General features: G+C 40.5%; 1 protein-coding gene across 2 annotated transcripts in view; it reads right to left on the minus strand.

Annotated features, from left to right (window-relative positions):
* polb (polymerase (DNA directed), beta) overlaps positions 1-21,019 on the minus strand; it is a 120,136-nt gene that overhangs the window by 52,881 nt on the left and 46,236 nt on the right. For both annotated transcript variants that reach the window (XM_072266784.1, XM_072266785.1), the window contains exon 11: positions 14,691-14,777. In XM_072266784.1, the coding sequence (XP_072122885.1) occupies positions 14,691-14,777 (87 nt within the window). The remainder of the gene's footprint in view (positions 1-14,690; positions 14,778-21,019) is intronic.

Here is a 21,019-nt window from a genome sequence, read left to right on the forward strand (position 1 = left end):
AAACGAAGAACATTTAAGTGGCTCATCAGTTAATATGGCATCTTTTCCTGAATGTCATATGAAATTGGGATAGGATTTTCCCAACAAATCAAAAATACCAAGAAAAAGAACTTGAAATAAAAATTGTAAGGTGGCAGGGTGGAGATACCTCTCTAATAAATGAGCTGTAAGGTGCTCCTTCCCTCCGCTAGCCTGCAGGTCACCCTTGGACAAGGTGTAGCACCTGCTTAGCCCCCGATCAGGATCAAATGAAACCACGGGAGCAGAAGGTGGATGGTCACATGAGCAGCTGGTTGATATCACAAGTCCTGGTTATGTGACCACTCTCTAAAGAGTATTGATAATGACTGGGGTCACCCATCTTGAAAAGATACTGCCCAGGGGAAGGCAATGGCAAACCACTTCTGTAGAAAAAATTGCCAAGAATAATCATGGTCATGAGGCCATGACAGCCCTATGTCATACAATATGACACATAATGATGATGATGATCAGGAGAAGTTCATAAGTTCTGAATGGCAGCCCGGTGAAAACTTGGAATAGATAACAGAAAGGATTTCTAGGTTAGGCTGTGGAATGAGGTTTTCAGAAGGAGTTCAGAAAGGTACTGTACAGACATGGTAGAAGATATGGGGTCAATGGGTAAGTAGAAGAAATGGAATCAAGCTGAGCACAAACAAAGCAAACAGAAGAGTTTGGTGGAAATAGTTCAGTTGAGTAATGGATAATATGTAATTTCAAAATTTGTGGATACTATTAAACCAGGGAGCTGGTACAATTACCACTTAAGCAGTCTGCATAAAAATATAGGGTCATGTTAATAAACTTGAAGAAAGTGTAATATGCAAATAATCTTCAGCAAACAGGAACAGAATTACCCCTCAACCATCAGTCTCTTGAACCAAAGGGGATAACTTTACTCAACTTCACTTGCCCCATGTTCCCACACCTATGGACTCACTTTCAAGGACTCTTCATCTCGTGTTCTCAATATTTATTGCTTATTTGTTTATTATTGTTTCTTTCTTTTTTGTATTTGTACAGTTTGTAGTCTTTTGCACCCTGGTTGAATGCCGATGTTGGTGCAGTCTTTCATTGATTCTGTTATGGTTATTATTCTGTGGATTTATTGAGTATACCCACAAGACAATGAATCTCAGGGTTATATATGGTGACACATGTACTTTGAGAATAAATTGACTTTGAACTTTGAACAGAGATAAATGTAAGGTTTTTGTAGGAAGAATAAGGTCACTTCATACGTTAGCCTAAAGTGTAGATACAAATCCAGAAATCACTAAAAAGAGGTAATGTGGGTTAATAAAAAACATTTTAAAAAGCTGGAAAGCTACAATGGTTTATTTCCACAGGGAGAAAGCAAACAAGTTATATTAAACTGGGTTTGAATCATGCTTGCTTCAGTAAAGTTCTGACCTGTTCTGTGCTACCACAACATTGTAATTCACTTGATATATATTAACATGAGTTTAAAAACAAAGTATGTGTACTCAGTCAAGATAAATATCCCTGCTTTGAAGTAATCTTTAATCATATGTCACTCCCACAATCTGAAGGCAGCGCGTTAGATAAATTATTCTAAATTTAGTTTCATACAAAAAATGGTATAATTTTAAGGTACATTTCACAAATCCAGATTTTGTCTCATTTCTAATTTCACTGCAAATACTAATTTAACTGGTTTCATAAAGATAAATTAATGCTCATAAATACACAGTAATATTTCAAATCAAAAGGACTTTGCAAGAACATTATAATATGCTGAGTGTTTCTGGCATTTCCTAATTGTATTTCAGATTTTCAGCAGATTTTGCTTTGAAATTTGTTATATAACATTCTACCTTAATCCTGAATTGGCTATTTACAATCCAAAAAATGTGTTAATGGTAGGAATGTGCAACATTATAAAATTTGATGACGGCAGTTTGATGTGGGCTGAGGAACAAAGCCTTAACGTGCTGGCAAGACCTACAAAGTCACAATGTAAAGTTAAGTGCAATTAGAACACAAGACCATAATATATAGCAGAATTAGGCAATTTGGTCCATCGAGTCTGCTCCGCCATTTCATCATGGCTGATCCAATTTTCCTCTCAGTCCCAATCTCCTGCCTTCTCCCCGTATCCTTTCATGCCTTGAACAATCAAGAATCTATCAACCTCTGCCTTAAATATACATAAAGACTTAGCCTCCACAGCTGCCTGTGGCAAAGAATTCCACGAATTCACCACTCTCTGGCTAAAGGAATTACTCCTCATCTCCGTTCTATTCTGAGGCTGTGTCCTCTGGTCTTAGATCTCCCACCACCGGAAACATCCTCTCCACATCCACTCTATCAAGGCCTTTCACCTTTCAATAGGTTCCAATGAGGTTTCACCCCTGATTCTTCGGAATTCTAGTGAATGTAGGCCCAGGTCCATCAAACACTCTTCATGGCATTCAATCCTATAATCATTTTTGTGAACCTTCTTTGTATCCTCTCCAGTTTCATCACATCCTTTCTAAGGGGCCCAAACCTGCTCACAGTACTCCCAGTGAAGCCTCACCAGAGCTTTATAAAGTCTCAGCATTACGTCCTTGCTTTTATATTCCAGTCCTCTTGAAATGAATGTTAACATTGCACTTGCCTTCCTCACCACAGACTCAACCTGCAAATTAACCTTTAGGGAATACTGCACAAAAACTCAGTCAACCCTCTCATTTCTTCTTCTCAACACTGTATTCCATCTACTATTTCTTTGCCCATTCTCCTAATCTGTCAAAGTCCTTCTGTAGCCTACTTCCTTCATATTCTCTGCAAACTTTGCAACAAAGCCATCAATTCCATCAACCAAATCATTGACATAGGGTAAAAAGAATCAGTTCCAACACAGATTCTTGTGTTAGGTACTAATACCAAGAGAAAGGTACTAAAAACGACATGATGGCATTTAATAACTGTGTGTTACAACAGTGATGTGCCAAAAAGCATCTCTGAATGCACAGCAGGTTGAAACTTGAAGTTGATGGGCTACAGCAGCAGAAGATCATACCAGGTTCCAGTCCTGTACCTAATAAAAGGCCACTGAGTATATATTCATTTATAAAGTGATTATAAGTGCCACATCGAGGAAAACCAAAACATTAAATCCCTTCTAATTGTGAAGAATGCAAAAGTTACTTCTAAGTCATTCTGTTAGTTAATTTACCTCGTAAATTACATGGCCCATGGCAATTCTCTCGGTAGATCAATGAAAAACTTGTAGATGTGAATGGCATGCAGTACACAAACATCATTGTGAATGGTGGAGATTTAAGAAGTTGGGTGTGTGGGAAATATGGGATTGTAGAAAGCTGATGTTGAGAGAGAACTGAAGGTTGATGAGGACATGAAATGACTGGAGGATGAATTAAGGGAACTGAAAATCTAGACTTCATATCCATTACTGAGACAATTTGAAGTATTAGATTTAATGATTTCACCAGTGCCAAAAGTACTCCTGGTTGGTAAAATCACAAATAAGCTGTATAAAGAGGAAGGATTAAACCTGTTCCACTTCTTCCTAGGCAGGATAAAGGATGATTTACTTCCAAGTCAGTTCTGGGTTCTGAGTTGGCTGATGAGGCCAAGATTGGAACTGCAGAGTTTTCCCACTGATGATACAGGCTGAAGGGGCAAGCACCTGGATAAATTGTGAAGTGGTCCACTCTTCTGCCACTTACTCAGGGCCTCTGTGTGCTCTCAATGGACTCTAAACAGCCCCCATTGCTGCTTCTCCACTTTGAGCAAGTCAAGGGACAGAAATTCCCAGCACTCAGTGGGGATGCCTCATCTCTTCAAAGAAGCTTTGATCACATGGTTGAACCTTTTGCTCTGTATGACTGGTAACATCTTCATATCTGCAATAGATTCTGTTCAGGGAATCTGGTGTAAGGCAGTAATTGGCACAATCTGCCCAATGGAACTAAGGAGTCAATACTGGGGATGTTGGCCATGAAGAAGGTGCTAATATTGATTGAGAACTTTGTAAAGATACTTTGGATGGTATATTTCCAGAGGTTTGTAATAATGCCCACTGTACATAGTTTACATTTTATGGGTTCTCATCACTGGAGGGCAACAGTGTGCAGGGAAAGCAAGTAGAGGCTCTTGTCTTGCCATGTTGAATATAAAACCTATCATCTTACGCAGTTCAGGTAGAGTCAACAATGAGAGAGCTCAGCCTCTGAGCACGGACAAACACAAGCACTATTTATATAACCGTACGGTTCAAAACAGGGAAGGAAGCTGATTATTGTTAAATCGTTCCACATCTTGTGTAGTTTATCTGTTTCAATATAACATGTAGATTTGGTCATAAGTCAAAGTAAGTTTATTCTCAAAGTATGTGTGTATCACCAAATGCTAATTTTCTTGCAGGCGTTTACAGGAAAATAAATAAATGCATGAAAAGCTATACATAAACAAAGATGACAAAACAACCAACGTGCAAAAGAAAATTAATAGTGCAAATAAAAACAAATTTAATAATATTGAGAACATGAGTTATAAAGTGTCCCTGAAAACAGCGCTCAGGTAGTGAAGTTATCCAAGTTTGTTCAGGAGCCTGATGGTTGTAGGGTAATAACTGTTCATGAACCTGATGGTGTGGGACCCAAGATTCCTGTACCTCCTGCTTGATGGCAACAGCAAGAGGATAGCATGGCCCAGATGATGAGAGTATTGATGATTCTTGCTGCTTTCTGGTGGCAGCGCACCATATAATTATTTTCAATGGTGGGGCAAGTGCAGGTACCCTTCCTGCACCTCCATTCTCCAAATGAAGAGAAGCAATTTCACTTAATATCCTGACAAGATAATAAGCTCTCTGCTTGGAAGTCACTGTAATTGTGCTTATAATTCAACACAAAAATTAATTTTGATATTTATATCCAAATATACTGCACACCTCTTTAGGAATAAAGTCAACTAATTTGTGTTTTCAAAAGCCACTAGAGTAGCAGATGAATAGACGACCAGTCTTTTATGCTGATCTTAAACCAAGATCAATGAACAGACTTCTAAGGTGTAAACCAGCCGTGTTCCGCCACTCCTATAGAAACCTCACCGCACTTGTCAGATTACTTCAAAAGCAGGAGGCAAACATGTGATTATAAGTTCAAAACACCCCTCAGATCAGGTGCTTCAAATTTAAAAGAATAGCAAGGGCTGAAATGAGAAAATGGAGGTGCTAGTTTACACACAGGAAACAATTTGAGATAAATATTACTGACTTGATTTCAAAGATCTGGATGAAACCCAAAGTGCATCCTCTTACATTCCTTTGTAGGACTGCAGATTGATTAGCAATTACTTAAACTCTATTTGTTTCAAGGGTCTCTTTTCTTTTCAAAGAACAAACTAATAAAAGTCTTCAAAAATATTAGAAAAATTTGATCGAGTGGATTTAGGAAAGTGTTCCCACTTGGGAAGCAGCTTGGTTAGAGGCAAAAACTATGATACATGTTACCAAGAAATCCATTAGAAAGTTCTAATAAAGCTGCTGTATTGTGAGAGGGACGAGACCATGCAACACCCTACCTACAGATAAAAAGATGAAAGGAATAGTAGAGATGCAACTAAGGATAAGCTGGACAAGCAGGCAAGGGAGAAAAGAATGCTCATAGAGATGAAGTAGCAGCTTGAGTGGAACATAAACACCAACATGGACTGGTTGAGCCAGGTGGCATGATTCCATACCATATTTACTTTTATGTAAGTATCTAGTAAACCATGTTTTCAAAATGTAGTGTTATAACAGGCAGTTTTAGTACTCAGATTTTGTGCCAAGATGTTCTGAAAACAGATGTGTAAAATCACATATAATAAACAAAGTAAAAGTTGCCCTGACTACAAGAGCCATGTACACGAAGATCAGCGTTTGATAAGATGTCAATTCCTAGCAGTGAAGTCAATCTCTTTCATACTTATTCAAGAGCCAGGCATTTTTTTAAGTTTATAAGCAAATTTATCCTTTGACAAATGGTAATGGCTGCATAAAACAAAATAAGGCTAAATTCCAAACATATTCCTAAAATATTTAGTATATATAGAACATTCACATTCAACTTTTAAACATGAGAAATTCTGCAGATGCTGAAAATCCAGAGCAACACATGCAAAATGCTGGAGGAACTCAACAGGTCAGGCAGCATCTATGGAAATGAGTTGATACTCAACGTTTTGGGCTGAGACCCTTCTTCAGGACTGAGAAGAAAGAGTGAAAATGCCACAATAAAAAAAGTGGGGCCAGGGAAGGCAGCTAGCTGGAAGGTGATAGGTGAAGCCAGATATCGACGGCTGGAGAAGAAGGAATCCGATAAGAGACAGAGCGGACCGTAGCAGAAAGGGTTGGAGAAGGGGAACAGGGAAAGTAATAGGTAGGCGAGAAGAGGTTAAAAAGTCAGAGAGGGGAATAGAGGAAGAGCAGAGGGGTAATTTGTTTCCCAGAAGGAGAAATCGATACTCATGGCATCCGGTGGAGGCTACCCAGTCAGAATACAAGGTGTATTCAAGTACTCAAGTACATTCAAGTTGTTTTTATATTTAAAAATCAAATGTTATCTACGTTTATCTGCAAAATCCACATTTCCTAGTGATTATTTCCAGTACATCCGCAAGATGCTTCCTTTGGCTTAACTGCTAAAATACCCATCACTACCCAACAATGAAACCAATAATGAAGAAAAAAAATAGGCTTTCCATCTCTCTGGCTCAAAATAGGAGCAGCTGAAACATATAGATTGATCAGCTCACGCATTGTTCAGATTTATTCAGGAGAGATCTGAGCAATACAGACTTATCAATGCCATATTAAGAAGATGATCAGTAGACATCTTTCTGCAGTTATACAAGACTTTGGAGTCTTGGGTAAGAGTTATAGTTTTGATTCAGGAACAAGATGTCCTCAAATGCAATGCAGCAAACTGGTTCTTGGAATATCAGAACTGTCTCGTAAGGAAAGTTCAGGTACATTCTCTAGAGCTTGGAACAGTAAAAGATTTTCATTATTGAAGTATAGAATTCTGAAGGGGATTACAAAATGGTTCCTGAAAGGTTATTTCCCTTGAATTCCTTTGAAAATGAGCAAGTTGCTTGGGGTAAACTTTCAAGACTCACATTTAAGGCCATCGACATCTACCTGAGTTGTAATACATTTTTTGCATAATTATACTTTACCAAGTCAAATAGTTTTTGGGTAATGAGAAACATAGAAATTCTCTCTTTGATTATGAGTAACAAGTTGAGGGACAAGGTGTATTTTCTATGAATATTCAAAACCATGACCTGATAGCTTTTTGAAGCAATGGTTCACAAGAGTTACAGAATTTTTTTTGAAAATCGCACTGTGTGTGCTAAGTACTTACATGCAAAAAGAAAACTATTATGTATGATGATGATGGGTGACTTAGCATAATGATAGTTCAATAAACTCCAATTATGCAATAGTACACCCAAAGGTCATTTACATGATTACCAAGACACACTAGGTTAATTTTATTTCACAGATGTACTGTAAATGGTCAAAGTGACTAGGCAGAGTAACAGTCTGGCACAAACTATATGGTCCAAGGGGCACCTTTCTGTGCTCTAGCGCACTTTAACTCTATATCCACCCAGAAAGTTAGGTGTACTAGATAATAAGAGGTATTGTTCGAATGGACAGCCAGAGACTTTTTCCTGAGAGGAAGTGGCTATTATGAGGGGGCATAATTTCAAGGTGATTCCTTAACTTTGTATAGCCTGGGGTGGTAATGGAGACAAGCTCCCTATTAAATACTCCCAACAGCGTGCACCTCAAATAGCCTCTGACCACCAAATCCAGCTCCTGGCCTTCATGTGCACTAAGCCCAGCAAAGCTGTTTCCACTTACAGGAGAAGGAGCGAAGGCGGGTTACTGGTGCCTTAAAACTAGTAGCTTTGGGCAGATGGGTCTCACCAGGCACAGAAGGCAACTCATCTAGGAGAAGAAAAACTCTGATCTCAAACCTCCACTGCTTTGCAGCTACACCCGCTCACGGACAAGGCTTTGGGAGTGAACCCTGAGGGAAAAATCTGGAGCTGGTCCCATAGACAGTCCTACATTGAGTTGAGGGATGACTGTCAACTCCTGCGACACTTCTATTCCTTTAGGTTCCTCAGATGTGTAGTGAAGGGTTGCTTGTTCTCCATATTGCACTGCCCAGGCTTGCATATCTAGACAGCTACGATGTAACAACCATGATCAAACCTGACCATCAGAGGCCTTCTCTAATTTTAATGTGATTGGAGGAAAATATAGGGCCGATGTCAGAGGTAGGCTTTTTTAAAACATAGAGAACAGTGGGTGCATGTAAGGTTAGTGGCAGAGGCAGATACATTAGGGGAATATAAGAAATTCTTAGATGGGCACATGGATGATATAAAAATGGAGGACTATGTAGGAGGGAAAGGTTAGATTGATTTTAGAGTAGATTAAAAGGTTGACACAACATCATGGGCCAGAGGGTCTGCACTATGCTATAACGTTCGATGCTTTAAATTTGTTTATATGATAGTGGACAATTGAGCAGGCCACATTGTTTGTATACCTGACACCACAATCCAAAGACTAGCTTAGTTTCATGCAAATGAAGAAAACATTTCAAAGGTGTCCTCAAAGTATCCTGAAAGAAACTGAACATCGTCACTGGCTTATAGAGAATATCTGGTCCGTGGCCAGTCAAAATAGCAATGGAACATTTGGGAATCGTTTTCTCATGCCTCAGGAAAGGATCCTGTACTATCCCCAGCTGCCTTGTTGAATATTATCTGTCCCACCAGAGGCAACGTCTCCATATCATACATTGGACGCTTCTGCCACCTCAGAATCCACAGAACTATAGAGAATGAAATTATTCCTGACCATGCTGAACTGGTTAAGAATAAGAATTACACCATATTGGGTAGAATTCATAGTAACAATCTGAAAACAAAGATACAAAAAATCATCTTTAAAAGCTACTCAGGCCCACGTGGACAGAAAGGTACTATTCAATCCAAAATGCTTTCCAAAAGAATTAACAAGTTTCAAGATTAATTTACTATCAAAGAGTCTACAAGTTATACAACATTGAGATTTACTTGATCACGGGTGGCCACAAAACATTATTAAGTTAAGTCTTCAGATAAATTGCACATACACCGAGTGACCTCTTTATTAGGTACACCTGCTCATTAGTGCAAATATCTAATCAGCCAGTCATGTGGTAGCAACTCAATGCTTAAACACATGCAGACATGGTCAAGAGGTTCAATTGTTGTTCAGACTAAACATCAGAATGGGGAAGAAAAGTGATCTAAGTGACTTTGACTATGGAATGTTTGTTGGTGCCAGACAGGATGGTTTGAGTATCTCAGAAACTGCGGATCTCCTGAGATTTTCATGCACCACAGTCTCTAGAGTTTACAGAGAATGGTGCGAGAAACAAAAACATCCAGTTCTGTGGATGAAAATGCCTGGTTAATAAGAGAGGTCAGATAGAGGGCTATGGGTAACCCTAGGTAATTTCTAAAGTAAGTACTTGTTCAGCACAGCATTGTGGGCCGAAGAGCCTGTATTGTGCTGCAGGTTTTCTGTGTTTCTCTGACAATGGGCAGACTGGTTTCAAATGACAGGAAGGTGACAATAATTCAAATAATCACACATTACAACAGTGGTGTGCAGAAGAGCACCTCTGAGCTCACAGCACGTCGAATCTTGAAGTGGATGGGCTAAAGCGACTGACCATGAATATACACTCAGTGGCCACATTATTAGGTACAGGAGGTACCTAACAAAGAGCCTGCTGAAAGTATATTGCTATCTTTATCCACATCTGCATTATAGCAATCAAAGCATTTTTATTTTGCTGAAATATGGAGAAAATTTTTCTTATTCTGAAAGTCAAGTTAAAAAAAAGTGCTGAACAAGAAAAAAATCTGTAGATGCTGGAAATCCGAGCAACACAACACAAGATGCTGGAGGAACTCTCAGGCCAGGCATCACCTATGGAAAAAAGTACAGTCGGGCCAAAGCATCAACTGTACTTTTTTCCCTAAATGCTACCTGGCCTGCTGAGTTCCTCCAGCATTTTGTGTGTGTTGCTAATATAGTGCTGACTACTGGGAAGGATTTCTGAAACGTAGGTAAAAGCATTAATCCAAGTTTAAAATATTAGAGATGACCCTAGCTATGTTAAATCAAATTCTTAGCAATTAAGAAAGTCTGACCGTTAAGAAATTGAGAAATATGGGAAGTCTGACTATTCCTCCATCTTGTTCCTACCCACCTACAAGCAGAAATTGAAGCAGGAAGCGGCCATAGTGAACACTAACCACTGCTAATCCAACCAATCAGACTCAACGTTACAAGACTACTTTGATAGCATCACCTGGAAGTTATTTCGAGTTGAGAACTTCTCCGAATACACTGAGGTGGTCAAATACTTCATTCAGAACTGCAATGAAGACATGTTCCCCAAAAATCGGTCCGGGTCTACCCAAACCTGAAGCTTTTCATCCTGCCGAAGGGACTCGGCCTGAAACGTCGACTGTACCTCTTCCTAGAGATGCTGCCTGGCCTGCTGCGTCCACCAGCAACTTTGATGTGTGTTGCTTGAATTTCCAGCATCTGCAGAATTCCTGTTGTTTGCTTTTCATAAATAGTTCAGTGCATGTGGCTCTAGGCATAAGGGATAAAGCCTTCACCTCCGGAGACCAACAGGAGCTCGATGGATACCACTAGGATTTATGCTCGGCATGAGCCCCCAGATCCTCAAGACTTTCTACAAGAGCACCACTGAGAGCATACTGACCAGCTATATCACTGCCTGGTACGGGAACTGCACCAACCTCGATCACTGGGCACTGCAGAGAATGATATGGACAGCTCAGCGCATCTGTGCATATGAACTTTCCTCCACTGAGGACATTTACAGCAGCAGGTCCAGAAAGAAGGCCTGGAAGGTTTTCAGAGACACCAGTCATCCCAACCACAAACTGTTTCAACTGCTTCCATCTGGCAAACGCTACTGCAGCATTAAAGCCAGTACCAACAGGCTATGGGACAGCTTCTTTCTACAAGCCATTAGACTTTTAAATTCACATGTCTGTACACTGCGATGGAATCATAACGCAAAGATTTATACTCCCTCATGTTGTGGGATGGATGTAAGATTTAAATAAATTCTAAATTCTAAGAGTTGAAAAGCTTAAAACAAAAACAACTTTGTGGTTGAAGCAGGAGTAACAGCATACTCTCTCACAACCCAGTGAAGGTTCATGTTCCTTATCAATATTCAGGTATCTTTCCTAAACAGTCAATTATTAAGCAAATTATACCACGAGAAATTTTGCAGATGCTAGAAATCCAGAGTAATATACTTAAAATGCTGGAGGAACTCAGCAAGTCAGTCAGCATCTATGGAAATGAATAAACAGTAAACATTTCAAGCCCAGACCCTTCTTCAGACTAGTCCTGAGTTCCTGCAGCATTTTGTGTGTGTTGTTCACCAGTCCAGCACGGGTAAAGCCCGTCTCACCATTAAGCACATCTACAAGGAGCGCTGTCACAGGAAAGCAGCATCCATCAAGGACCCCACCATCCAGGACATGCTGTCTTCTCACTACTGCCATCAGGGAGGTGGTACAGGAGCCTCAGGACCTACACCAACAGGTTCACGAACAGTTACTACCCCTCAACCATCAGGCTTTTGATGGTATTTGGATTGCTGTCCACAAAGTTCTGAAGTAAACGAAGATCTTAAGCCCAATCTAATATAGATAGACACGGGTACCCTTACAAAAAGGGAGGTTATACTATAGCACCCTATTCTTCAAGGCTAGGTCATTTCACTATGGATGCTCCACAGTGAGATTAGCTGCCAATACCAACTAATATTTGATATTAGTATACTCACTAGTATAGAGGTGTGGGCACGTGGCCAAGTAGTTAAGGCATTGGACGAGCGACTTGAAGGTCGTGAGTTCGAGCCCCAGCTGAGGGAACGTGTTGTGTCCTTGAGCAAGGCACTTAATCACACATTGCTCTGCGACGACACTGGTGCCAAGCTGTATGGGTCCTAATGCCCTTCCCTTGGACAACATTGGTGTCGTGGAGAGGGGAGACTTGCAGCAAGGGCAACTGCTGGTCTTCCATACAACCTTACCCAGGCCTGCACCCTGGAGAGTAAAGACTTTCCAGGCGCATATCCATGGTCACGCAAGACTAACAGATGCCTTTAGATTAGATAGTATAGAGGTACCCCGCTCTAGCAAGGACAATATACTTACAGCTAACATAGTAATTTAAACACAGTAATTTACTTTTAGTGATACACTTTTAAGTTTCGATAAACTTCTTGAAACACAATTAAAACTCAGAGGATTTCTATCTTGTAAAAGATTTCCAAATTACAAATGAATTATAAAACACAAAGGATTTCCAAAACACAGTTACAATTCGTATAAGCTAAATAAGCATACTAACGAGTTTGAGGTGAATGAGTTGCTGTCACAGAGATCCAAGGCAGAGGAATGGATTCTAGTCACCCTGTCTTTCTGTTATTCTTCTCATCATTCCTTGACCATTCCTAACAAGCCTGACTGCTCTCTAACATTTATATTATTTTATTGCTACTTGGTACTTCACATGCATGTGATATTTTTCAGTTACATTTGACAGGCCAGGTGAATGCATTATTTAATTAAGCCGAAACAGATCTCATTGCTTTATCTTGTCCAGCAGAGACAGTCAAAGTCCCTCTGGCTTGTAGGATTACAAGAAAGTCCCAAGAAATTCTGCATACATTAAGAGCAAGAAGATAACTAGAGAGCAAGTAGCATCCCTCAGGGATAAAGGAGGGACATGTGCTTAAAGGCAGAGGATGTGTACACTGCATCAGTATTTGCTAAGGAGAAGGGCGTGACGGAAAGGGAGATTAGTACAGAGTATGCTAATTTGCACGCTCCAAAGGAGAAGGTAGTGTGTGGTCTGTTAAAAACCATTAAGATAGATAAGTTCCCAAGACTTGATGAGATATTGTATCTCCGGTTACTAAGAGTCAAGAGATGAGATTACTGGGGCCTTGACCAAGAACTTTGTGTCCTCTCTAGCAGAGGCTTGGTCCAGAGGACTGGTGTGTAGCTAATACACTCTTGTTTTTGTTCTGTTATTCAAGAACGATAATCCTGGAAACAATAGACCAGTGAGGCACACATCAATGGTTGGGAAATAACTGGTGAAGATTCTTAGTAATAGGATTTAGGAGTTGATTGGAAGCCCACAGTTGAATTAGGGTCAGTCAGTATGGCTTTGTGCAGAACCAGTCATGTCTTACTAACTTGATAGAGTTTTTTGATGAGGTGATGAGGGTGATTGAACCGTGGATGTTGTCTACGTGGATTTTAGATAGGCAATTGACAAGGCCTTTCATGGATTCAGAATTGCCTTGCCCATAGTGGTTGATGGAAGTCATTCTGATTTGAGGTCTGTGATGTTCTATTGAGTTCTGTATTGGATGTCTGTTATATGCGATATATAAGAATGACCGGGATGAAAACATAGATGCGTGGGTTAGTAAGTGTGCAGATGATACCAGGATTACTGGTGTTGTGGATGGCATAGAAGACTGGCAAAAGATACAGCAGGATATAGATCAGTTGCAGATGGAGTTTAACCTAGCCAAATGTGAAGTGTTGCATTCAGGGAGATCAAATGTAAAAAGACAGCACACTGTTAATGGCAATACCCATAACAGTGTTGATGAGCAGAGGGATTCTGGGGCCAAGTTGATAGCTCCCTGAAAAGTGGCTACACAGGTTGATAGCATGGTAAAGATGGCATAGTCATGCTCGCCCTTATTAGTCACGAAAACTGACTGAGTTCAAGAATCAGGAAGGAATTTTGCATCTTTATAAAACATTAGGCCACATCTGGAGTATTGTATTCATTTCTGGCCACCCCATAATAGGAAGGATGTTGAGGTTTTGAGGAGGGTGCAGAAGAGGTTTACCAGGATGCTGAGTAGATTAGAGGCCATGTGTTGTAAGGAAAGATTGGACAAACTTGGGTTGTTTTCTCTGGTGCAGTGGAGGTTGAGATGAGATCGGATCAATGTTTATAAGGTTATGAGTGACACTGAGTCAATGCCGAGTATCTTTTTCCCCCAGAGATGTCTCATACCAGAGGGCATGCATTTAAGTTAAGAGGGAGTAAATTCAAAGATGTGAGAGGCAAGTTTTTTTTTATCCCCCACAGAGAGTGGTAGGTGCCTGAATGCACTGACTTGGGCAATTTTAGAGGCAAAAACAACACAGACATTCAGGAGGCTCTTAGATAGGTAGGGAATGGAAGGATATGGATATTGAGTTGTCAGAAATGATTAGTTTAATTGGGCATTTGATTACTAGTTTAGTTAGTTCAGTAATATACTGTTGGCCAAAGGGCCTGTTCTTTGCTGTACTGTTCTACATGTTAGGTAATTTAAAAAGCAAAATACCAAAGGTATAATGTAGAATAGATACCAGCCTACAAACACTTAAAGAGGTAATTCAAAATTAATTTTTCCACAACATACAACAGGAAGTTCCAAACTAAACCCTTCAGCATTTGTATATCATTATCTAATTTTGGGATCTGGAGAAATATTACTTACCATGAATTTGGCATCTCCCTTGGAAAGTGTGTTGGTGACAAAATTTATTGCTTCCAGGCACTCCACAACTTTATTAAGCAGCTTTGGCTGAAAAAGATCAAACAACAATCTCAGCAATTAAGCTGTGGTGAATTCCTTATACAGATGTTATTATTCAGTTTTGCTATTAAGAATACTTAGTTTGCAAGAACAAATTTATTTACATCAATCAATAATTTGAGGCGAAACTCTCCCAGCACATCAGATAAACATATATATTACTGTATGTTTTAATGTACATGTGATTAATAAATAAATCTAATCTAATAAACCAGCACACTTGCACCTCATTCTTAATCACCACGTTCTTCAATTTATTCCTATAGAACTCAAAATTTATTTTATTTTATTGAGAAATAGCGCAAAATAGCCTCTTCCAGCGCTTGGAGCCACACCACTCAGCAATCACCCAATTTAATCCTAACTAAATCACAGGACAATTTACAATGCCCAATTAACATACCTACCGGTACTACTTTTGGACTGTGGGAGGAAAACAGAGCAGCTGGAGGAAACATACACAGTCATGGGGCGAATGTACAAACTCCTCACAGGCAGTGATGGGAATTGAACCCAGGTCATTGGTACTGTAAAGCATTATGCTAATGCTTTCTTCAACTCCAATGCAAATTTAAAATAAAACTAATTTTTAGTTTTGCTGAGTCTTTTTTCACAATTCATTTGGATAGTGGGTAGGCATCTCTTTTTGCTCTCCATATCTCTGTTAACAGTGATAGCTAGTGTTAATTCAATAAACTGCAGTTGCACACTGAGTTTACAGAAGGTGTAGAACATTGAAAGAAATAATACCCAGGGATAAATAACAGAAATGGCGCAAGATCACCGGACCAACTTATATCTTGAGAAGGCCACACTGAGGACCATCCCAAGATCCAGTTTAAATTACCTCACTTCCTGTGTAACCGTTCTCCCACTGCACTAACATATTCTCTTTTCAGGTGAGGCAAGCATCTGAGAAATAGTTCCCATTCTGGAGAACAATTAGGGAAGTAATTTGACATCACTGCCTGATAGTGCTGCTTTAAGAGGTGTTCCAAAATGAAAATAGAGTTTCTCGTACTTTTCCAAAATTACATTATGAAGAAAAAAATTACTTCCTCTCTCTACACTACTACACCATGCTGTATATCCAGTGTATCCAAATTGTCCTTTACTCTAGCTAACATGTGAAAAGCTACAATGTATTCTAATATTTTAACTCCACCACGGATGCTCCCAAGCCTGGCTGCGAAAGGAAGGGGGTTGGGTATGGGTGCTACAGAAACACCAATAGAAGCTCCAAAGACTTCATCCCTGGAACAGAAAGTATCTTCACCTAGGAGACACACAGATGGGCTACACCTGGATTTGAAAGACTGGCCTTAGTCACAGGAATCTGGTGAACTGCTATCGGCGGCCTATGCCCTAGTAGAAAAGATTCTAATAATTTCAATTTAGACTGTAAAAGAGCAAAACGTCTAAATAGTGAGTCACAGACAAGAGAAAATCTGCAGATGCTGGAAATCCAAGCAACACACACAAATTGTTGGAGGAATTCAACAGGCCAGGCAGCATCGATGGAAAAAAGTACAGTCTGATGGGGAAAAAATACTGAATCCTTTATCACCATTGCATTTGCAACTGTTCTGTAAATCTCTCCTTATTCCAAATGACATGCCATTAAAATTCAAGATCGAGGCATTAGCATCTCTGCAACTGGATCCTTGACTTCCTAACCGGAAGCTGGAAGACCACAATCTGTGTGAATGAGAAACAACATCTCCACCTCACTGGCGATCAACACTGGTGCACCTCAGGGATGTGTGCTTAGCCCACTGGCCTACTCTCTCTACACCCATGACTGTGAGGCTAGGCACAGCTCAAATGCCATCTATAAATTTGGTGATGATACAACTATTACTGAACGACATAGGTAGTACGAGGAAAGAGGTTCTGCAGAAGAAATTTGAGCAGTTAGGGATTAAATTAAAAAGCAGAACCAAAGAGGTAGTAATCTCTGGATTAATACCTGAACCACTTGCAAATTGGCATAGGGTCAAGAAGATTAGAGAGTTAAGTGCGTGGCTGAAGGATTGGTGTGGGAGAAGTGGGTTTGAATTCATGGGAAATTGGCACCAGTATTGGGGAAGGAGGGAGCTGTACCAATGGGACGGGCTCTACCTGAACCCTGATGGGACCTGTATCCTAGTGAATCGCATAACTAGGGCTGTGGGTAGGGCTTTAAACTACACAGCAGGGGGTGAGTTCAATAGATTGGAGAAGTACGGATAAAGTAAAAAAGAAAAGTGTGGATAAAGATAAAGAAAAAACAAAGATAATAAAAAAGAAAAGAGTGGAGTGAAGAAAAGTCAAGTACAAAACAGTAAAGATTACAAGATTTTAAAAGCACAACAAGTGTAAGGTCACTTTATTTGAATGCCCGTAGTATTTGAAACTAGTATTTATGTTCTTTATTATCCAGGGCATCAAAGGCTATGGGGAGAAGGCAGGGGGAGTGGGGATGACTGGAAGAAATGAATCAGCCCATGATTGAATGGCGGAGCAGACTCGATGAGCCGAAAGACCTACTTCTGCTCCTACATTTTATGGTCTTATGAAACATGGTCAGTGAATGTGGCTCAAATCAGTACAAAGAGGTATGATTCAGTAGCCATTACAGAGACGTGGTTGCAGGGTGGAGAGGACTGGGAATTAAATATCCAAGGATATCAGGTAATACAGAAGGATAAGCAGGAAGGTAAGGGAGGTGGGGTAGCGCTCTTAATTAGAGATAAGATCAGGGCGTTAGTGAGAGACTATATAAGATCTAAGGAGCAGAATCTGAAATACATCTAGGTAGAGATTAGGATTAGCAAAGGTAAAATATCACTGGTGGAAGTTGTCTATCAGCCACCGAATAATAACATTACAGTGGCACAGGCAATAAACAGAGAAATATCTGAGGCATGTAAGAATGGAACAACAGTTATCCTGGGGGAATTTAACTTGCACATAGATTGGGTGAATCAAGTTGGTTGAGGCAGCCTTGAGGAGGGCTTTATAGAATGCATCCCTGATGGCTATTTTAAACAGCACACTATTGAACCTACAAGGGAACATGCTATCTTAGATCTGGTCCTATGTAATGAGACAGGTAAAATTAGTGACCTTGTAGTTAGGGATCCTTTTGGAAAGAGTGAGCACAGTATGACTGAATTTCTCATACAAATGGAGGGTGCAATAGCTCAATCTAAAGTCAATGTATTATGCCTAAACAATGGAGACTACAATGGGATGAGAAGGATTTGACTAGTGTAGACTGAGATCACAGGCTATATGGTGGGACAGTTGAGGAACAGTGGAAGAATTACAAAGAGATTTTTCACGGTGCTCAACAAAATTATATTCCAGTTAACAGCAAGGACAGTAAGGGTGGGGAGAGCCAGCCTTGGATAACTAAGGAAATAAAAGAAGACATCAAACTGAAACCTCGTGCAAACAAAGTCGCCAAGAGCAGTGGGAAACTGGAAGACTGGGAAAACTAAAAATCAACAAAGTAACACTAAGCAAGCTATAAAGAAAGGGAAGCTAGATTATGAAAATAAACTAGCACAAAATATTAAAACAGATAGTAAAGCAGAATGTAGAATGTAGTGAATGTAGGTCCCTTGAAGGATGAGAATTGCGAATGAGGAAATGACCAAGGCTTTGAATGACTATTCTGTGTCAGTCTTCATAGTGGAAGGCACATCTAACATGCCAAAGAGAGATGATATGGATGCGACGGGAGGTGAGGACCTCAATACAACAGCTATCACTAAAGAGGTAGTGCTGAGCAAACTTGTGAGCCTGAAGATAGATAAGTCCTCTGGTCCTGATGGAATGCATCCCAGGGTACTGAATGAAATGGCAGAAACAGGGAAAGGGTGGTAGGGTACAGGAACCGTGGTGCACAAAGGCTGTTGTAAATCTAGTCAAGAATAAAAGATGAGCTTATGAAAGGTTAAAAAACTAGGTTATGATAAAGATCTAGAAAGTTCTAAGGCTAACAAGAACTCACTACAGAAAAGGATCTTGGCGATTGTAGGGATGACTTACAGCAGACCCAAAAACTTAAGCATGTAGATATTAAGAAAGAGGATGTGCTGTAGCTTTTGGAGAGCATCAAGTTGGATAAGTCACCAGGACCTGGCGAGATGTACCCCAGGCTACTGTGGGAGGCGAGGGAGGAGATTGCTGAGCCTCTGGAGATGATCTTTGCATCATCAATGGGGATGGGAGAAGTTCCGGAGGACATTGATAGGATGCAAAACTGGGCTGAGAAGTGGCAGATGGAATTCAACCCAGATAAGTGTGAGGTGGTTCATTTTGGTGGGTCAAATATGATGACAGAATATAGTACTCTTGGCAGTGGAGGATCAGAAGGATCTTGGGGTCCGAGTCCATAGGACACTCAAAGCTGCTGCGCAGGTTGACTCTGTGGTTAAGAAAGCATACGGTGCATCGGCCTTCATCAATCGTGGGATTGAGTTTAAAAGCTGAGAGGTAATGTTGCAGCTATATAGGACCCTGGTCAGATCCCACTTGGAGTACTGTGCTCAGTTCTGGTCGCCTCACTACAGGAAGGATGTGGAAACCATAGAAAGGGTACAGAGGAGATTTACAAGGATGTTACCTGGATTGGGGAGCATGCCTTATGAGAATAGCTTGAATGAACTCAGCCTTTTTTCCTTGGAGCAATGGAGGATGAGAGGTGACCTGATAGAGGTATATAAGATGATGAGAGGCATTGATCACGTGGATAGTCAGAGGCTTTTTCCAGGGTTGGAATGGCTAGCACGAGGGGGCACAGTTTTAAGGTGCTTGGAAGTAGGTACAGAGGAGATGTCAGCGGTAAGTTTTTTTTACGCAGAGAGTGGTGAGTGCACAGAATAGGCTGCCGGTGACGGTGGTGGAGGCGGATATGATAGGCCTGTTAAGAGACTCCTGGACAGGTACATGGAGCTCAGAAAAATAGAGGGTTATGGGTAACCCTAGGTAATTTCTCAGGTTAGGACATGTTTGGCACAACTTTGTGGGCCAAAGGGCCTGTATTGTGCTGTAGGCTTTCTATGTTCTATGCTATAGTAGGGGCTTTGGTGATGATTTACCAAAATTCTCTGGACTCTGGGCAGGTCCCGACGGATTGGAAGACAGCAAATGTTCAAAAAAAGAATGTAGGCAAAAGGCAGGTAACTATAGGCCAATTAGTTTAACATCTGTGGTTGGTAAAATGCTTGAAGCTATCATTAAAGAAGAAATAGCGAGGCATCTGGAAAGAAGTGGATCCATTAGGCAGACGCAGCATGGATTCAGCAAAGCCGGGTCCTGTTTGACAAACTTACTGGAGCTCTTTGAAGATATAACAAGCGCAGTGGATAGAGGGGAACAGATGGATGTTATTTACTTGGATTTCCAGAAGGCATTCGATAAGGTGACACATAAAAGACTTATCCATAAGATAAGGATACATAGAGTTGGGTCTGATGTATTAGTATGAATGAAGGATTGGTTAACTAATAGAGAGCAGAGAGTTGGGATACATGGGTGTTACTCTGATTGGCAGTCAGTGGTGAGCAGCCTGCCACAGGGGTCGGTGTTGGGCCTGCAACTGTTCACGATATACATTAACGATCTGGAAGAGGCGACCGAGCGTAGTGTATCTAAGTTCGCTGATGACACTAAATTGAGTGGAAAAACAATTTGCACAGAGGATACAGAGAGATACAAATAGGTTAAGCGAGTGGGCAAGGGTCTGGCACATGGAGTGCAATATTGGTAAATGCGAGTTCATTCACTTTGGAAGGAAAAATGAAAGATCAATTATTTAAATAGTAAAAGTTTGCAGCATGCTGCTGTGCAGAGGGACTTGGGAGGCTTGTGCATGAATCACAAAAGGTTGGTTTGCAGGTGCAGCAGGTTATCAAGAAGGCAAATGGAATGTTGGCCTTCATTGCTAGAGGGATTGAACTTAAGAGCGGGGAGGTTTTGCTGCAACTGTACAGGGTACTGGAAGCCACACGTGCAGTTCTATTGCAGTCCTGGTCTCCTTACTTGAAGAAGGATATACTGGCTTTGGAGACAGTATAGAGGAGGCTCACCAGGTTGATTCTAGAGATCAGGGGGTTAGACTAGGAGGAGAGATTGAGTCGCCTGGGACTGTACTCACTGGAATTCAGAAGAATGAGAGAAAATCTTATAGAAAGATATAAAATTATGAAAAGGATAGATAAGATCGAGGCAGGAAAGCT

Source organism: Mobula birostris, chromosome 8 (genome assembly GCF_030028105.1).
Source record: "Mobula birostris isolate sMobBir1 chromosome 8, sMobBir1.hap1, whole genome shotgun sequence".
Lineage (NCBI taxonomy): Eukaryota > Metazoa > Chordata > Chondrichthyes > Myliobatiformes > Myliobatidae > Mobula > Mobula birostris.